Genomic DNA, 20,408 nt, shown 5'->3' with positions numbered 1-20,408 from the left:
TAATATTATATTATCAATCATGGTAATTGATACACCTATATTGTTTTTCTTGCAGTTTATCCAAAGAAATCTAGAAGGACAGAAGGAACATTGCAAAAAGGTGAACATTCATTTGTTTGTTAATTAGTAGAATTTACATAAGGAAATTCAATTCTCGCATTTCTCTGATGCTGGGTTCATCATAAATTCCTGTGATCTTTGAAATGCTATGTTGTTTCAATGGACATAATGAAAAAATTAGAAATAACATATATGATATTTGGTGGGGAAGGCTTCAAACATCGTATTGACTCCCAGTCTAATGCAGCATGATGTTTAGTGTTAGATCAATCATAATCCAGAGCCCCACACACGTTATTCTAACATCTCCCAAATGGCAATTTGGAGGTTGCTAGTCTTACATTTTAGTTCTCAGATCTCTAATCCCTTGGTAATCTCAGCACTGTGTGGCTTTAGCAAATTTCATCCAATATTCCCCCAAATGGATATATGTCTTTAAGGTGTCAACAGTCTATATGCAAGAGTAGGTGGAGATATATAACAATAATTGTTTTTTCCAACATTATTTAATTTGCATATTTTTTATTTTGTTATTTAAATTATTTTACTTATTGTTTATAATGAAAAATAATTATTTTTTTGTGAATATATTATATCAGCCCAAGAAAAATTGTTATCAACAGATCAAGAAAGCCACATTCCTGTTAATAAAGGTCTAGAAACTGATTTGGCCCAATTAACATTTATAGCATTTATCTTTGAATCAGAAAATATTGAATAAAGAGATCAAATTATTCAACTCAGGACATGAAAGAGCTACAAAATTCAAAGTGTATTTTTATTTTACTGACTTTGATTTAATTGTTTGGGAAAGAGTGGAAAATTTCTGTGACTCACCGATAAACTTGATACAATTTATTGTTTGGAATTTGAATCAAAATTTATAAAATAAATTCAGCAGCAAAGATTGTACAAACAGCATAAGTGAATGTTTTTATTTACAAGTTTTAAAATATCTCCCTATAAATATTTAGATAATCTTGACAAAAATGTTCAATACTGCAATTAAATGAAAGTCTCGTTATCTGTAATATCAAAGAATACAGCATATTTATAGCATGTTTTGTACCAAGTAAAAGATGACATGTCTGTGAAAGGAAGGACCATTATTTAAATGTTAAGACATTTTTTTTTTTTAAAGATTTTTTATTTTTTCCTTTTTCTCCCCAAAGCCCCCCAGTACATAGTTGTGCATTCTTCGTTGTGGGTTCCTCTAGTTGTGGCATGTGGGACGCTGCCTCAGCGTGGTCTGACGAGCAGTGCCATGTCCGCGCCCAGGATTCGAACCGACGAAACACTGGGCCACCTGCAGCGGAGCGCGCGAACTTAACCACTCGGCCATGGGGCCAGCCCCAATGTTAAGACATTTTTTAAAAAATGTAGAATCAGGAAAAAATTATATGCAGGTAGAGTTTACTATAAAATTATGCCGTATAATGTATATTTAGTGATTTAGGAATTAAATCATTCTTTTATTTTATTGCGGTCATAATAGTTTATAACATTGTGAAATTTCAGGTGTACATTATTATTTGTCAGTCACCATATATATGTGCCCTTTACCCCTTATTCCCCTCCCAACCCCCTTCCCCTATGGTAACTACTAATCTATTTGCTTTGTCCATGTGTTTATTTATCTTTCACATATGAGTGAAATCATGCAGTGTTTCTCTTTCTCTTTGTGGCTTATTTCACTTAAAATAATACCCTCAAGGTCCATCGATGTTGTAGCAATTGGTACAATTTTGTCTCTTTTTATGGCTGAGTAGTATTCCATTGTACATATACCACATCTTCTTTATCCATTCATCAGTTGATGGGCACTTGGATTGCTTCCATGTCTTGGCTATTGTGAATAGTGCTGCAGTGAATATAGAGGTGCATAAGTCTCTTTGAATAGTTGATTTCAAGTTCTTTGGATAAATACCAGTAGTGGGATTACTGGGTTGCATGATATTTCTATTTTTAATTTTTTGATGAATCTCCGTAATGTTTTCCATAGTGGCTGCACCAGTTTGCATTCCCACCAGCAAGGCACGAGCATTCCTTTCTCTCCACATCCTCTCCAACATTTGTTATTTTTTGTCCTGGTAATTATAGCCATTCTAATGGGTGTAAAGTGATATCTCAGTGTAGTTTTGATTTGCATTTCCCTAATGATGAGTGATGTTGATCATCTTTTCATGTGCCTGTTGGTCATCTGTATATCTTCTTTGAAAAATGTCTGTTCATATCCTCTGCCCATTTTTTGATCGTGTTGTTTGTTATTTTGTTGTTGAGTTATGTGACTTCTTTATATATTTTGGAGATTAACCCCTTGTCAGATATATGATTTGCAAATATTTTCTCCCAGTAGGTGGGTTGTCTTTTCATTTTATTCATGGTTTCCTTTGCCTTGCAGAAGCTCTTTAGTCTGTTGATTTCCCATTTGTTTATTTTTTCTTTTGTTTCCCTTGCCTGAGTAGACATGCTATTCGAAAAGATGTTGCTAGGGCTGATGCCAAAGAGTGTACTGCTTGTATTTCTTCTAGGAGTTTTGTGGTTTCACCTCTTACCTTTAAGTCTTTAATTAATTTTGAGTAAATTTTTGTGTATGGCTAAAGATAATGGTATACTTTCATTCTTTTACATGCGGCTGTCCAGTTTTCCCAACACCATTTATAGAACTTTCTCCATCCTATGTTTATAGCTCCTTTGTCAAAGATTAGCTGTCTGTAGATGTGTGGTTAAATTTCTGGGCTTTCAATTCTGTTCCATGGATCTGTTTGTCTGTTTCTGTGCCAGTACCATGCTGTTTTGATTACTATAGCTTTGTATTGTATTGTGGTGCCTCCACCTTTGTTCTTTTTTCTCAGGATTGCTTTAGCTATTCAGAATCTTTTGTTGCCCCAAATGAATTTTGGGATTCTTTGTTCTCTTTCCATAAAGAACGTCATTGGGATTCTAACTGGGATTGAGTTGAATCTGTAGATTGCTTTAGGTAGTAGGGACATTTTAACTATTTTTATTCTTCCAATCCATGTGCATGGAATATCATTCCATTTGTTTGCATCATCATCGATTTCTTTCAATAATGTCTGATAGTTTTCCATGAGTAGGTCTTTTACCTCCTTGGTTAAATTTTATGCTAGATATTTTATTCTTTTTGTTTTGATTGTAAATGAGATTATATTCTTGACTTCTCTTTTTGTTAGTTTGTTATTAGAGTATAGAAATGCAAGAGATTTTTGTAGTTGATTTTGTACTCTGCAACTTTGCTGTAGTAGTTGATTATTTGTAATATTTTTTGATGGATTCTTTAGGGTTTTCTATATATAGAATCATGTTGTCTGCAAATAGCGAGAATTTCATTTCTTCATTGCCAATTTGGATACCTTTTATTTCTTTTTCTTGCCCAATTGCTCTGGCCAAAACTTCCAGTACTATGTTGAATAAGAGTGGTAAGAGTGGGCACCCTTGTCTTGCTCCTTTTCTCAGAGGGATGGCTTTCAGTTTTTCCCCATTGCATATGATGTTGACTATGAGTTTATTATTTTGAGGAATTTTCCTTCAATACCCATTTTATTCAGAGTTTTTATCATAAATGGATGTTGGATCTTGTCAAATGCTTCCTCTGCATCTATTGAGATGATCATGTGGTTTTATTCCTCATTTTGTTAATGTGGTGTATTGCATTGATTGATTTGCGGATGTTGAACCATCCCTGTATCCCTGATGTAAATCCCACTTCATCATGGTGTGTGATCCTTTTAATGTAGTTCTGTATTCAGTTTGCCAATATTTTTTTGAGGATTTTTGCATCTATGTTCATCAGTGATATTGGCCTGTAATTTTCTTTCTTTGCATTGTCCTTTTCTGGCTTTAAGATCAGAGTGATGTTGGCCTCATAGAATGAGTTAGGAAGTGTTCCATCTTCTATTTTTTGGAATAGTTTGGAAGAAAAAGGTATTAAATCCTCTTTAAATATTTGGTAGAATTCTCCAGAGATGCCATCTGGTCCTGGACTTTTATTTTGGGAGAGGATTTTGATTACTGATTCAATCTCTTTACTTGTTATTGGTCTATTCAGATTCTCTATTCTTGATTCAGTTTTGGGAAGTTATATGGGTCTAAGAATTTTCCAATTCCTTCTAGATTGTCCCATTTGTTGGCATATTGTTTTTCATAGTATTCTCTTATAATCCTTTGTATTTCTGTGGTATCTGTTGTAATGTCTCCTCTTTCATTTCTAATTTTATTTATTTGAGCCTTCTGTTTTTCTTGGTGCGTCTGGCTACAGGTTTGTCAATTTTCTTTATCTTCTCTAAGATAAAGTCTCAAAAACCAGCTCTTAGTTTCATTGAGCCTTTCTACTGTTTTTTTGGTTTCTATTTTATTTATTTCTGCTCTAATTTTTATTATTTCCTTCCTTTTGCTGACTTTGGGCTTTATATGTTCTTCTTCTAGTTCTGTCAAGTGTAGTTTAAGATTGCTTATTTGAGATTTTTCTTTTTTGTTAAGGTAGTCCTGTATTGCTATGAATTTCCCTCTTAGGACCACTTTTGCTGCAACCCATATGAGTTGTTGTAGTGTATCTTCATTTTCATTTTTCTCCAAATATTTTTTGATTTCTTCTTTAAATTCTTCTATGATCCCTCGGTTGTTCAGTACCATGTTGTTTAGTCTCCACATATCTGTCACTTTCCCAGCTTTTTTCTTGTGGTTGATTTCTAGTTTCATTGCATTATGGTCAGAAAAGATGCTTTGTAGGATTTCAGTCTTCTTAAATTTATTGGGGCTTGCTTTGTTTCTCAACATATAATCTATCTTTGAGAATGCTCGATGTGCCCTTAAGAAGAATTTATATTCTGCTGCTTTTGGATGGAGTGTTCTATATATATCTATTAAGTCCATTTGGTCTACTTTTTCATTTAATTTCACTATTTCCTTGTTGACTTTCTGTCTGGATGACCTATCTGTTGAAGTAAATGGGGTGTTGAGGTCCCCTACTATTATTGTGTTGCTGTTAATTTCTCCTTTTAGGTGTGTTAATAGTTGCTTTATGTGCTTTGGTGCTCCCATATTAGGTGAATATATATTTCTAAATGTTATATCCTCTCAGTGGAGTGTCCCTTTTATCATTATATACTGTTCATCTGTGTCTCTCATTGTGTTTTTTATTTGGAAGTCTACTCTGTCTGATATAATCATGGCAACATCTACATTCTTTTGTTTGCCCTTAACTTGGAGTATCATCTTCCATCCCTTCACTCTGAGACTGTTTTTGTCTTTAGAGCTGAGATGTGTTTCCTGGATGCAGCATATTATCAGGTCTTTTTTTTAATCTATCCAGCCACTCTGTGACTTTTGATTGAGGAATTCAATCTATTTACATTTAGAGTAATTATTGATATATGAGGATTTAATACTGCCATTTTATCACTTGTTTTCTGGTTGTTCCATATTTCCCTGCTTCTCATCCCATGTATTACCAACTTCCAGTTCAGTTTGATGAACTGAACTGTATGAACAGTATGATGGCTTTCTCAGTTTTCCTTTTTTTATCATTTGTATCTCTGTTCTGATTTTTTGTTTAGTATTTAATGTGAGGTTTATATAAAAGATCTCATAGACAAGATAGTCCATTTTCTGATAGCCTCTTATTTCCGTAGTCTAAGCAGGTTCCATCCCTTTTCTCTTCCCCATCTAAGTTATCGTTGTTACGACTTATTGCATTTTGCGTTATGAGTTTGTGATTAAAATCAAGTGATTATTGTTATTTTTGATGCTTTCCTTCCCTTTATCTTTAATGTTTTAGTTAGGTGTTTGCTAACCTGTTCTGACAGAGAACTGCAGTTTTCTGATTTTATCTGTCTATTTATCTCTTTGCTCAAGGCTTTTTAAAGTCTTTCTCTTTTTTTTCAGTTATGAGGGCCTTCTTGATCCTTTCTTGTAGTCGGGGTCTTGTGGCAATTAACTCTGTCAGCTTTTTTTTATCTGGGAAAGTTTTTATTTCTCTATTGTATTTGAAGGATAGTTTTGCTGGATAGAGTATTCTTGGCTGAAAGTGTTGTCTTTCAGAATTTTGAATAGGTCATTCCACTATCTCCTAGCCTGTAAGATTTATGCTGAAAAATCTGCTGAAAGCCTGATATAGGCCTTCCTCTATAAGTTATTTTCATTTGCCTTGTTGCCCTTAATATTTTTTCTTTGTCATTGACTTTTGCCAGTTTTACTACTATATGCCTTGGAAAAAGTCTTTTTATGTTGATATAACTAGCAGTTCTATTAACTTCATTTACACATACTTCCAGCTTCTTCCCAAGATTTGGAAAGTTCTCAGCAGTTATTTCTTTGAACAAACTCTCTACTCCTTTCTCCCTCTCTTCTTCCTCTGGAATACCTATAATCCTTATGTTGCATTTCCTAATTGAGTTAGATGTTTCTTGGAGAGTTTCTTCATTTCTTTTTGTTCTTAGCTCTCTCTCTCCTCCATCTGCAGCATTTCTATATTTATGTCCTCTAAATTACTCATTCTGTCCTCCATTATATCAGCCCTATTTTTTAAGGGCTCTAGATTTTCCTTTATCTCATTCATTGTGTTTTTCATCTCCAACATTTCTGATTTTTTTTTATTGTTTCAATCTCATTTGTGAAGAATTCCTTCTGTACGTTAATTTTATTCCCAAGATCATTAAACTGTCTTTCTGAGTTTTCTTGTAACTTTTTAAGCTTCTTTCTGAGAGCTATTTTGAATTCTCTGTCATTTAGATTGTAAATTTCTGTGATTTCAGGATTGATTTCTGGGTACTTGTCATTTTCCTTCTGATCTGGAGTTTTAATATACCTCTTCATGCTATTCCATGGGGTGAACTTTTGCCATTGCATAGTGGTAGTATCTGGTAGCAGATTCCACCTGCCACCACTGGGGTGGGGGGTCAGGAGCTGTGTCTTCTGAGCTCTCTGCAACCCCTGGGAGATGTGACTGTCTTTTGGAAGCTTTGCTGACTGGACCTATCTGTGTTTGCCTGCTGGCCACTGCTGCTTTACACCCATATGTGAAGCCATTTTGGAGTGATCCCCTCTTCTGACTGACTGGCTGAGCTGGTGGACCAGGCAGGAGGGGAGGATGGGTGCTTTCTTTCACATGCACAATACCACATGTCCCTGCTCTGCACTCACTGTCTGCCAGCTTGGACTACTTGACTTGGTGTAGGCACCCCCACGATTGCTTAGCTGCCTCAGTGTGGATCAGTCCCACAGGCTGGGAGGCAACTCCAAGAGCTCATGTGTTCCCATGAAGAGCTACCTTTTCTCCCTTCTCCTCTCAGTATCATGCACCAGCCACTGGCAAGGTCCCACACCTTAGATTGCCACCACTCAGGGAGGGAGGGGAGGTCTCCTTACCTCTTTCCACTGCCTCCTGGGGGGTTCCTGCACTACCACCTTCATACATATGACTGTGTGGATCTCTCAGACATCTATGATGTTGTGAGAATGTCCTCTGTTTGTTTATGAATGTCCTTTTCATTATGTCTTAGCAGGGAGAGACTACGGGAAGAGCTCACTCTGCAGTGATATTGATGTCACAATTTCAATCATTCTTAATTGAGATTATACATGAAAGTTAGAGAATAAAGTTATAATACCATTCACATGAGTGTTAAAAATGTTCAGACGTTAAAACAAATTCATAATAAAGACCTCTAAGCACATCAATTTGAAATTAACATTGTGATATGCTTCCTAGAATCAGCATTGGAACAGTTATAAAGACAATGGAATTCTTTACCACTCCTTCAAAAGAAAGTTTGGTTTAAGACAATTGCCAAGTATGCAGCCTCAAGCAAAAGATAATAGTGAAAATCATGTGGCTTGTGGAAATTGGTGTATAGCTTGAAGTCTGCATTCTGTGTTAGTTTTAACTGAGCATCAATTTAGAGCAAAGATTGTGTATGCAGATTCAATATGAATGTTACTTTATTTACGTGAGGAATATGGGTCGTGAATTTCTTGATTTGTAACCATAGTATTTTAAACAGTAGGCCTAAGCAGAATTATTTTACAAGTATGATATTTCGACTTTGTCCTAAAATAAATTTATGTCCTAGAATGGGCCTCATAAATAGTATCAACTTCCAGTTGTAAAATTCCTTAATTATACTTTTCAGCATAACTTGCTACTGTTTTCTGTTCCTTATATGCAATATTTTTTACCTACTTCCTTTTGTTAAACTTAGAATTATTATATTCTCTATTAAGATAATTTAAAATTTCATAAGAAGTACATACTAAGACCAAAACAAATCAAAATGAAAGTAATTGAATATATTTTTTCTTTTTCTTATAAAAAACTATTATAAAAATTTAAAGAGTTGTTTTCTTTCCTTGTCCCATATATTAAACTTAACTACAAATTGTTACTATGGGAATAATAGGAACATTCACTTTGAGAAATGAATCAATAAATGATAAGCAAAATAATTTTCAAATTGGTACTCTGAGAACTTATAGAAAATGGATATTTTAAACTATTAAAATAGTATGTTTTATTTAATAAAACAATTTTTATGGGAGATTGGTTTTTCTGAAGATCTGCAACTATTGTAGAAATTACTAAAACATTCTTTTTATAATAAAAACCTCATGAGTATTGCTTCCCTGAGCTAGAAGAGCAAGTTGCTTTAAGATGCAAAAAGATACCACAGTTCATTTTGGCCGCTATGGTAATATAGTTTTTACAGTATAGTAATTTTGCAGCAAAGAAAGGGGGAAATCGGAAGTTTGCCCTAAAATATTCAAGCCCAATATGTCTTGCAATCATAATAATTTTGAAAGCAAATTCAATTCTCTCTTTACAGAGTATGCAGGCAGACAAAGCTTGTAATATAGATCACAGTGGCACAACATTTGTGACAGCTGTGTTTAGCCAGGTTTGGAGCACTATCAAAGAATGGGTCTTGGACTTTTTCAAAAGCCTCTCCGATCCCTGAACATGTATTTCCTTTCTGCCTCTGTACTGTTGGAGTCATTCCAATGACTGGAAGAAGAAAAGTAAGAGGCACAGTGGTAGAGGATATCATGCGTAATACAGATATTAATCCCAGCATAAAAATTCAGGAACTTCTAAGAATAGCCATGAAAGCTTCCATACCCCTTAAAGTTTCTTCTCCAGTTTCTTTTTTGGAAACCATTCTTAACAAAGCAACATATTAGATGTGTTTCCCTAATGAGATCACACACCTAAAAAATACAAAATATTCATAGATCTTTCCTTATTGTCAATGCCCATAAGCTTAATAAAAATAATTAAACCAAATTTTTGCCATAAAACTTTGTATTTCCAAACCAAGCATAAAATTACCCAATATCTTTTATTCTCTCAAATCATGGAATAGTTGATAGTTAATGCCCTATTAATTTACTAAGAGAAATTTAAAAATTGAAATTCCATTAGCAAGAACATGTAACAATAGTTACATCTTCTATTTGTCACAGTAGGTATAGTAGATAATCTTAATATTGTACAGTTGTGGATAAAGTTATATTTTTACCTCTTACCTTTAAATTTTCGTATTTACTCCATAAATATCTTCAACATAACAAGTTATTTATATATTTAATTAAAATAATTAAATTATTCACAAATAAGATTATTGCTTTCTGACATTTTTATAATTTCTAGAAAAGCCAGATTTCTGCTTTTTGGAAGAAGATGCTGGAATCTGTCGAGGTTATATTACTAGGTATTTCTATAACAATCAGTCAAAGCAGTGTGAACGTTTCAAGTATGGTGGGTGCCTCGGCAATCTGAACAACTTTGATTCTTTGGAAGAATGCAAGAACGCTTGCGAGGATGCATGTAAGTTTGTTTCTCATCTCATCTTACTTCATTTATAACCATTCTTTTAAAAATAAGACATCTGAGAGGATGTTGAAGTTTACCCAGATTTTGTTTCAGCCATACAAATGAAGATACATTTGTATTCACTAAATCTGATAGAAATTGGTCATGATGTTAAATTTTTTAAATAAAAGCACAGATAATTAAGAAATCTAACTATAGTGGAAATTGTTTTCATAGATCTGACATTTTTTTTCAGGTTGTATTATTTAATTTTCCTTCCTGAGAATACTATAGCATAATTTAGGCACAAGAGTAGGACTGCTGAAATCCCTTAGGTTTATAACAATTTGAGAGCGAATAGTTCTTTGGAACCTACCACTAAAATCAGTCGGTTTTATCTGACCATAAAATTTATTAAAGAAATAACTTAAACATTAACTGTTATATCTTTTTTGACCAAGAGCCGCAAAGTTACTGGGGGAAATATTATCTTATCATATACATAATATTATCTTATATATATCATATGTTTTTAAAGATTCACTGTTTACTAATTTAGCATAGCAAAGTGAGTAAAATTTCTAGAAGTCTACCTTTCTTCACACAACTGCTGTGCTTTGCTTTATGTGTACAATTACAAGCTTGCGACAATGTCTATTTTAACTGGCTATATTTTTTCCAGTGAATGATTTCCAGGTGGATGATCATAGAACCCAGATTAATGCTGTGAATAATGACTCCTTGACTCCCCAGCCTACCAAGGTTCCCAACTTTTGGGGTAAGAATCTCATTTTTTTAAATTGCTGCCAGAGAAATATTACCACGGTAACAATAGAAGTGGAATGTGTATTAGAACTGTGCTTTAAAAAAAATTATACCTGTTTGTATTTAATAATAAATGTGTTGAAATACTGAGATTCAAAATGTTTAAGGCATTTGATCTCATAAAAGTGACAATTTTCCTAATCTATTTACAGTATGCTTTGAAGTAGGCTTTTAATTACCTATCACATGAAAACTTTCATATGATATTTATCTCTATGCCAAATTCATTGTATAAAATAATGCTAGGAACGTCAGCCTCAGTGTCTGAGGGTAAATCACTATAATAGCAGCAGTGTGCCATGGGCAGTCTAAGGCACTCTTAAACTGAGCACTTCATTGGGCGTGGTCTCTGGTGTCAGTCACAAGGCAGATTAGGAATTTGTTGAGTAACTATCCCCAAAGGTTATGTCACTCTAAAGGGAATTTTCTTTTGGGCTTCTGCAGAACCCTTTTCTGGGTTCTACTCTGTCAACATACTTATCAAATTTAAATAAACATACAAGAAATATGCTCACAAAAATGGAGAGCTGGGAAAATACTGAAAAATTTGGAAAACATAACCAGAAACCACAAATATCTAGGCAGTTAGAAACAACCTGAAAATCTGAAAGTTAACAGGATAAATGTAAGGTCCTACCTAAATTTTAAAAACCACATGTGTTCATAGAGGAGTTGAAGATTCTGATTAGAGGCAGTCCATGTGAAAGTGTTAAATGTGAACTTGGCATGAATTGAAAGAGTTCTGTGGCTATTAAAATTGCAACCTGAGGGTAAAAGGAGATCTTAGTGTCTGGACCAGAGATTCTCCACCGTGGCCATGTGTCAGCATCAGATGGGGTTCAGAATCAGAATGTCTTTGAGTTTCTCCCTTTACAACAAGTAAATAAGCACATGTGCCCAGCTGGATTATAAAGTACTGCAAATGTTGGCTATGATTTATTTAGAATGAAGGATGTAGGTGTCTGGCTTAGTCACACACTGACCTGATCATGCCTGTGGGACTTGCTTCAGCCCTGAATGCCATACCTTAGAAGTCACAAAGAGAACTGGAAACATGTTTATAGAAGCACTGGAAAGTGTAAGGAGGCATGAGATCTTAGAGGGAACATTATATATGCTCTCAGGACTTGAAACACTATCATGGAAGGAAGAATTGAGTATTGTACGTGCCTCAGTCCTCTCCATTTTAATCCCCACTGCCACTACCACATCCCCATCCTTCCTTCTTATCTCCATCAGCCCAACCTAAGAATCACGCTGCGCATATGAAATCTAAAGTACAAATTTCTTTCTGTAAAGTGTTTACTTTTAATATGAGAACTTCAAAAAGGAATGGGTGCCTCAGGGATTAAATTCCCTAAATTTTAGGCATTCAAGCTGTGTTCTAATAGCAGCTGAGATGTCACAGAGGGCATGCAAAGTTTCAGTGGGACTTGGACAATATGGTGTCTTCAAAGTGCCTTGAGATCCTTAGATTCTATAATTAGAGCAGTGAATTCAAACCAGATGAATTTGAGTCTCATTTTTAAACACTACTTTGTTTGTAATAATGATAGTATCTTTGTAGTTCTGATTTTTTTATCTGTAAAATTAAGTAATTTCATTGCATTGTTTCTTCGTGTCCTTCCAGCCCTGTGTCTTTCAGTGACATTTTGTTTATCTAGTTAAATATCATATGTTGAAAAGCATGCTCAATCTTATTGCTGTGGAAGAGGGGAAAGTTTAGAATGGCAAATTTATTAATGAGTTTAAAGGCAGATGAGATATAACAATATATCTACAAATAAAAGAAATGCATGAAATCAGTTTTCAATATGTTTCAACATTTTTTGTTTGGGTTACTTTACTAATCCCAATAGAGATCTTCAGTCATTTATCAGTAAAATGAGTATAGTAGGTTAGGGGGTGGTTTTGCCTTGAACTTTTATGAAGTACAAAACTCATGATTTTTACAGGCATAATACCAAAATAGCAAGGGGGGAAATAAAGAGCATACATGTGAGAAAGTAAGTGTTTTAAATACTGATATATGTCCTAAGTTTTTATGCAAATACACACTAAAAAGTGTAATAAATAAATTAACGGCCATAAGAGTAAATTATTAACTAAGGAAGCAGTGAAAGTTCACAATATGAATTTAAAGGAAAACAGATTAAGAGGATTTTTATTTAAAGCAAGAGGCATTTAAGGAATAATTCATAGTGATCTGCATTTAAAATTAGGGCCACTGGTCTCCTTTGTCTAAAACTATTTTATTTTTTTATTGTATATATTTGCCTCAAAGTCTAAATTCCTTTAGCCAATTTGATCCCTTTCCCTCCTTTTTTTGGAGCATTCTTTTCTTATTCTTTTGTAACGTTCCTAATTGAAAACATGAAATAATGTTGCAATAACTACTATGAGAAGTTCGATACAAAGGCTGGCTTAAGCGTCAAGTGACAATGAAGCCCTGCCTCCACTCTTCAAAAGACCGACATGATCCCGTATTCACCCCATCCAAATTGTGAAAGGTGGGCATACAGCGTCTCTCTCTCTGCTATCTAAGACCTAGATTATCCCTCCTCCACCCCATATAGATGACAGTATAGAAAGGAAACCGTGCCCCACTCTTCCTATACCTAATCCATTCCCCACTCCATCAAAGGGCATTGCTCAGGTCTGTGAAGACACTCGATATTCCAGCTCAAAAATAATTATATCTGTCACTGCTTGCAATTATATTACTATGTTCTATTATAATTTAAGAAAATACAGCTTTATGTTTGTGTGAGACCTTGTTCAAGGTTTTAGCAAATATGTAAGGTTCTCTGTGGGTATTAGCATCTTTTGCAAAGATGTAAATTCTTTAAGGTTCCAATTCAGTTTGCAGGAATGACAGCATGCCCACCACACAAATAGAATAGCATTCTCTTAAAATTCTTTCCATTAAGTAACAATCCTTAGGTAGAGTATTTGAATATTTCAAAAATACAGCTAGATTGTATTACTGTTCTTAAGTGAAATATATATAAATATATTTTGTAAATATATATTTCTCTTCATGATGATACTAGAAAAGCATTTTAGAAGTTTTGTTCAATGTTACTAGAAAATGGTTTGGTAATTTTTAAAAATTATTATTCATTCTTAACTACCATAATGTTGCAAATGAGCTTGAGAATATATTTTTTCCAATGAGCCTTCTTGACTCAAGATATTTGAATGCTTATTGAATGCACAGTTGGGGTTTAATTTTCTCCCTTTCATCTCCATATTTCTATATTAGTAGACTACTTTGATGATCTCTAAGATTGAGCCTTACTCTTCCTTAAATAAATTTTTATAAAATGTTTTGTAAGCACGTCCCTGTGAACAAGAGCAAATTATTTGAGTTTGATTGGCTGAATTATGAGCATATCCATGTAGCTTCAATAAATGTTTGTTCTCACCACGTGTGACAGAAGTAATTCTGAAACAATCTCTCTAAATGTGTGCAGTTCTGTGCATAATCTTCAAAATGAAAGACTACCATAATTGGTTCTTCTTGATGTCCCCCCTGTGGTTGGCATTATAATATAGCAGCTGAGAGAAAAGACTCTGGGCCTGAAGACTTGGGCTCAAGTCCCAGTTCATCCACTTACCAGCTGTGCAATCTTATAATACTTCTTAACCTCTCTGAACCTCATTTTCCTATTGTAAAGTGAGGATGGTAATAACGTAGTACTTACCTCATCAGTTTTGTTGTGAGGTGAAATCAGTCTGTATGCATAGCTTGCTTAGGACAGTGCCTGATACCTATTCAGCGCTATAGAAGTGTTATTACTTGTTATTATGACCCACATGCTTCAGAGCAATACGCTTCACTTCCCAGCGCTTGGTTTCTCATCTGTCAAACAACTCTTTGTAAGTTCCCATTTGCAGGAGAAGTTGATGTTTCAGACACTTATAAAATCTCTAATTATTCAGATAAAGGCATCAGTACAAACATAGTCACAAAATTACAATAAGCCCTTAAAAGAGAATATACAATAGAACTAAGTTAATAGATATATGGAAATTTCAACAGTTCAAATGTGTTTACTAGAAACAGGCTGAGAATACTGACATGCAGAAGAATCATGGGGCTTCGAAGCCAAAAGAACTTTACTTATATAATTTTTCTCTTTTTCAATATTTCCAGCTTTCCAAACTTTCAGAGTGTTGCCACTATTTTTTCGATTATTCCAGCTTTAGCATTTTGTAACGTCCTTTGATCACTTCTCTTCTTCTAGTCAGTCATTAAATTCTATTGTTTTTTTCTGACAAAATATCCATTCCTGTCTTCTCCATTTTCAGTCTCACCTGTTTTGTTCAGACTATCAATCCTTCGTGTTTAGATTAACTCAACGATCATTTATCAGCCAAACTGGGGCACTAATGAAAATAAAAGGGGGATGCTAAAAAATTATCTATTCTAAATATATATGTATAGACAGAAAGTTGGGTTTTTAATTTGATGGATAGGTAAAATAGTTTTATTTAAAAACTATTTCAACTTTTTAAAAATCACATATATTTTGGGACATGGTATACCAAAAAAATAAGCATGAACTAATACTGGCTCAGGCAAACCATGTGGTATAGACAATAGATACATAGATGATTGATGATAGATATAGAGGAGGGGGGAGAAGAGGAGAGAGGGAGAGAGAGAGAAAAAAGATAGACGATAAATATCACAGAGATCAGATATAACTCAGATATACTATATACATATATTATTAATATATATAGTCAGATATCAAACATAAGTCAAAATATATGTATGTATATATGTGTGTAGAAAGAGAGACAGAGGATGAGAGAGTCATATATGACATGTATCAGATATGATCTTTTCGACGTCACTGTCCTACTCCCATACATCCATCGTGTTTGGGTCAGACTATCTTTAATCAAACAAGTTTATATCTCTCTCTTGCTTTAGAGAAAAATTTTTTAAAAACTTAATGGAAACATTCTTTCTCTGTGTTCATTTAGTCTCATCCACTTGACTTAAATTTGTCGGCAACATCTGTCAGCCCTCTACCTGTTCCAGATTTTGTCTCACCATCCTTTAAACAGGAATTTTCTTTGTCCATTCTGAATAGACATTGTCATTAAACACAAATTATCCACTGCTCATTATTACCAAATACAAATTATCCATTCTCATTCCACATGATGTTTTGTGTGGTTTCTCCCACCTAAAATCCCCTGGCCGTCCTCATCTTACCTAAGCTGCCTTTTCACCGCCACAGGGAAGTCTTCCTCTCTCTTTCTCCTGGCTTCCTGGTTTGATTCATTTGATACTTACATTATTTGATGTTGTGTTAGCTCTGTCTCACTGACTAGATTACAAGTTTTTCAGGAAAGAGACCAGGTATTATATATTTTGTAGAACTCCCCTCCCCCAGCGTCTCACACAGTCTTAGGCACAAGACAGATGACTTACGTTTTTTATTGATTTTGTGATCCACAGTTACAAAAGAAAGAACAAATGATGGTTGGAAGAATGCGGATCATACTTACCAAGTCTTTCTGAATGCCTTCTTCATTCATGCATCCATGTTCATTTTAGGATTAGGTAGCGTTTTACGCATATGTTAATGTTTGTGCTTTGACATTTCTTTAATATTTATATGGTATATGTGATGCCTTTGATAGCATACAATTAATAAAGTTTTAATATTTCCATGCATAGAGTTAATATTTTCCTCTCAATATATCTCATTGGTAAATGTCTAACTAGCAAACAAAAATTAATGTTCTCAAATGTTCATACTGGTTATGGGCCTTTTGAGTGGACCTGACCCATTCACGAAAAAGGTAAGTTATTTTCGTGATTGTTATAGTCCCCTTTGCTTCTATGTGTCAACTTTGATAGCTGTCTTGGGACTACATCAGCCTTATGATATTTTGGGAAAAAAAATCTTTGAATAGACTTCAAAACCCTACTGCCAACCCAATCTGATACTTGCTTTCTGACTGAGAAAAGGAAGACCAATCTACCTGACCTAGTTCCTCATTGCTTCCTGGCAGCCTCCAGGTCAAGGGAAACTGATTGGATGTCATTCTGAAGACCATCTGGGTGCTTGGAGCTCTCTCTCTTTCCTGACTGTATTCAATGTATGATCTAGTGGCTAGATGCCATATATACGTGAAAAAAATGGGAAGAAAGGAAAAACATATATATACACACACACACATGCATACATACACTTCTTTTTAAAATTTTTTTGTTATTATTGGCCCTCTAAAGGAGGTGTTATGCTGACAAATTGCCCGATTGTCAGCCAAACACCATCCCTGATATAGTCATTTACAGATTTGCAAGAGAATATTGTTACCTATTTGGCCTCTTGTTGAAGCTATGATTACATATAAAAGAATATCACAACCATGGAAATTTTCTGGAAAGAAAATATCCCCCATCAACTATAGAGTTACACACTTAGCAGCATACCATGGTTAATCACTAGCACCATCAACAATTCTGAAAAACCCTAATTCATCAACAACCCACTTCCATAGTCCCAAAGAAGTATCCTGTTTTTCATAATGTATTTTCAAACCAAGAAGCATAGAACCTTCTCTGATAGTCTAAATACGCCTGCATGGTGAATCTGGTTCTTCATATGTTGATTTTCTGACAAGCTGGCTTTCCAAAAATAGATAGCAATTTGTAGAGAGAATCCATCAGACCTCCTACTTCCTGGCAGGAGAGCTGGTGAGAAACAAAAATGTAGCACTTCATTTCTGCCAAGATTGCTGCCATTCAAACAAGTCACCCTGGTGACCACAGACTGCTTTTGCTAATCCCTTTCTTCCTGGACCATCTCTGGTTTTAACAAGGATGAATTTTTTACGTCAGTTGTAAGATTCCTCCAGGGAAGTGTTTCTAAAACTTGAATAATATACAGATACATTTAAAAGAGAAAAATCACAGACTTCCAATTTGTAAGCCAAATTATTTTGAATGACATTAATTTTACATGAACAAGTAAAATAGTAGGAATAAACTATGCATGTGACTACTTGAAAACTATATCAAAACTTATTCACAAATGAATACAATACAAAATACAAACTACTAAATTAATAATAGTAATTTGATGGCACGTGCTTTTTGCTAAAGGTAAAAATCTCTATTATAATATGAATTTGGTATTGACTGCTAAGGGCAAGTTAGGAATGTGGTTGGAATAGGATAGAAAAACTGTGCTGCTCTGTGTCCTGTGTAATTCTCTGACTGCCCTTTTGCTATTTGAATACTGGACAATCTTTGCAGGAATGAATTTGAAGAGCATTGGTGTAAAATGTCTTGGTTGGGAAAATCTCAACTCTATCTTTCTAGGGACAGAGCAGAATGAGGTTTCTAGTTGTCTATCACAACCTAATGCCATTAAATGGATCTGGCTGGCCAGTACAAACATGATCACAGAGTGCAGAAAAACCTGGAACTTTGGTCTGTGATTTGTAGAATCAGTCCATGTTGAACATGGTAACCCAGTAATTCTTGCCTTCAAATGTTGGAGTACTGAATACGGTTTGGCTCAGAACGGTTACTCCCAAGACTGTTTCCAGCTTCCTTGTTTGATGACCTATTTTGATTAGATCTTTGTCCTGTTCAGACTTGGTAAACTCTAACTCGATGCATGTAACTGAGGGAGGGAAGCGTCTAAGACATTCTGAACCTGAGTTGCAAAGAAGAGAGAATTTTGGGATCAGATATAAAGGAGAAGATGTGACAACTTTCTCTTTATCTGATAATTATTAAAATATCTTTGCTCAGTTATTTTTATTTTCCAGTTAATTTTCAAATGGCATAGCATAGTGGTTAAGAGCATTAGCTTTATGAGCAGAAAGATGTGGGTTTAAATTCCACTTCTGCTGTTTGTCAACTCTCTCTGTGGCCTTGAAAAAAATTACACAACTCTTAGCCTTGGGTTCCTCATTTGTTATATGCGGAGAGTAATATCTCAGAAAATTTTTGTGAAGATTGTGATGACATATATAAAATTCTTAACCCAGTGTTTAGTACTCAATAAGAGCTCAAAAGTATTAATATTTGAGGGTTTTTTATGATATTTATGACGATCACCCATGTCAACAGAAGTTTACAGCAGGAAAAAAATAAATAATCATGGAAATTATTTGTATACATTTTATTAGTGATAATTTTTTAGTGAAACTAAAGTCTGTAACCTTGATCTGAAATATCCTCATTTTATACTTAATACTATGGTTACCTGAAATAACATAAAGCACTTGTAAAATTCAAACATAATTATAAACTACTAATACATGTTTTCTGTCTTTGGATCTTATTTCTAAACAGAAGACTTGCAAACCTGTTTCCAACTTTATCTTATGACCTGAGGTACAGATGTGTTATTCTTCTTAATTTCAGTTCAGTTCAATAAATATTGGGTGCCGCCTACAGAACAAGAATTGTCATGGACACTGGGAGTCTGGGAAGAATAAAGAGGGTGTTGTTGTCCTTACAGGCATGTCTGAAATCAGGGAAGGAGATAGACACATAGATGATTTCAATGGCTATGTTACCTGCTCAGACACAGACCTGCACAAGTGTTATGGCAGGATGGAGTCATGATGTTGTACTTCCACTGAAGTACAGAATTAATCATGATATTGTTCTTCCATTGAAGTCAAAATTAAAATTTTCTGTCTTCTCAAAACCTGGGTTCTATCTTCGATCTAACATCTTGGACCTGTTTGCCTAGACGCTGGCTAATCCATGGGCATAGTTCACAATTTCATCTTCATTCAGGGATTTTTCTATGTAAAGCCACAATGAAAGAAAGCCATGCTAAAATTACAACTTATGAAACTATCATGACTATAGTTTCTATTATAATTATGTTTCATAATAAATTAAAAAAATATTGCATCTTGTAAGTCAACTAGTCTAGAAATATTTCAATTATCCTCCCTCTAAGTGTCTGTCTCCCTTGCCCACATTCAATCTGGTGCTTAATTTCAGCTATTCCCACTGTAACTGCTTTAGTTAGGGAGTTAGGGTCACCTTATATTCGCCTCTATTGCAAGTCTCCTAGTGGATTCAACCAACCCATGCCTGGTTGAGTTTGCTTCACGAATCAAGAAAGAACAGAACTTGTGTCCTTCATCCTTCAGTACTTTCAGTGGTGTATTAATGTCTACATCATAAATCCAAATATAGTAGCATTCAAAGACCTTCTTTATTTGGCCTAAATCTACTTTTCCAGCTTTGCATCCCACTGGACTCTCCATGCACTCTGTTCTTCAGATAGCCCAGAGTTTGCAGAGTACCCCCCCCCCAAAACCAGGAATGTTCTGACCTTTGTGCTTTCCTTCACCCATAGTTCCCTCTATCTCCTCAGTGTATCAAAATCTCATCCTTCCTTAAAAGCTGATCAAGGGACTAAATAAACTTTAATTTTCACTTTTTACTAAAATCGTATAGAGTTTTCAACTTTGCAGATATGACATGAAGAAAAGTTTTTCTAAAACATTATAAGACATAATTATCATAGAATAAATTATACTCATAAGTTTCATGATTTTCAATTTTACCATGGCTTTCTTTATTGGTGCCTTTATTTAGAAAAAATCTCTGGATGAAGATAACTTTGTGAACTCTGCCCATGGATTAGGCAGTATCTAGGCAAAGAAGTGCAACCCAATAAATATCTAC

The 20,408-nt window shown here is 34.5% G+C and overlaps 1 protein-coding gene across 6 annotated transcripts in view; it reads left to right on the top strand.

The window, feature by feature from the left end:
• Window positions 1–20,408, top strand: part of TFPI (tissue factor pathway inhibitor) — a 76,273-nt gene that overhangs the window by 49,223 nt on the left and 6,642 nt on the right. For 2 of the 6 annotated variants that reach the window (XR_001399923.3, XR_011502910.1), the window contains 4 exons: window positions 56–100; window positions 9,725–9,901; window positions 10,569–10,664; window positions 16,191–16,295. Coding sequence is in view for 4 of the 6 variants with exons in the window: in XM_070508225.1 (XP_070364326.1) it covers window positions 56–100; window positions 9,725–9,901; window positions 10,569–10,664; window positions 16,191–16,295; window positions 16,751–16,788 (461 nt within the window). In the remaining 2 variants the exon portion in view is untranslated. Of the gene's footprint in view, window positions 1–55; window positions 101–9,724; window positions 9,902–10,568; window positions 10,665–16,190; window positions 16,444–16,750; window positions 16,914–20,408 lie in introns of those variants that run through there. The other 4 variants (XM_014852909.3, XM_044768591.2, XM_070508225.1 and 1 more) reach the window with 3 other exon arrangements.

This window comes from Equus asinus, chromosome 4 (genome assembly GCF_041296235.1).
Source record: "Equus asinus isolate D_3611 breed Donkey chromosome 4, EquAss-T2T_v2, whole genome shotgun sequence".
Classification (NCBI taxonomy): Eukaryota; Metazoa; Chordata; class Mammalia; order Perissodactyla; family Equidae; genus Equus; species Equus asinus.
Note: the sequence above shows the minus strand (reverse complement) of the source record. Positions and strands in the feature narration are given on the sequence as shown.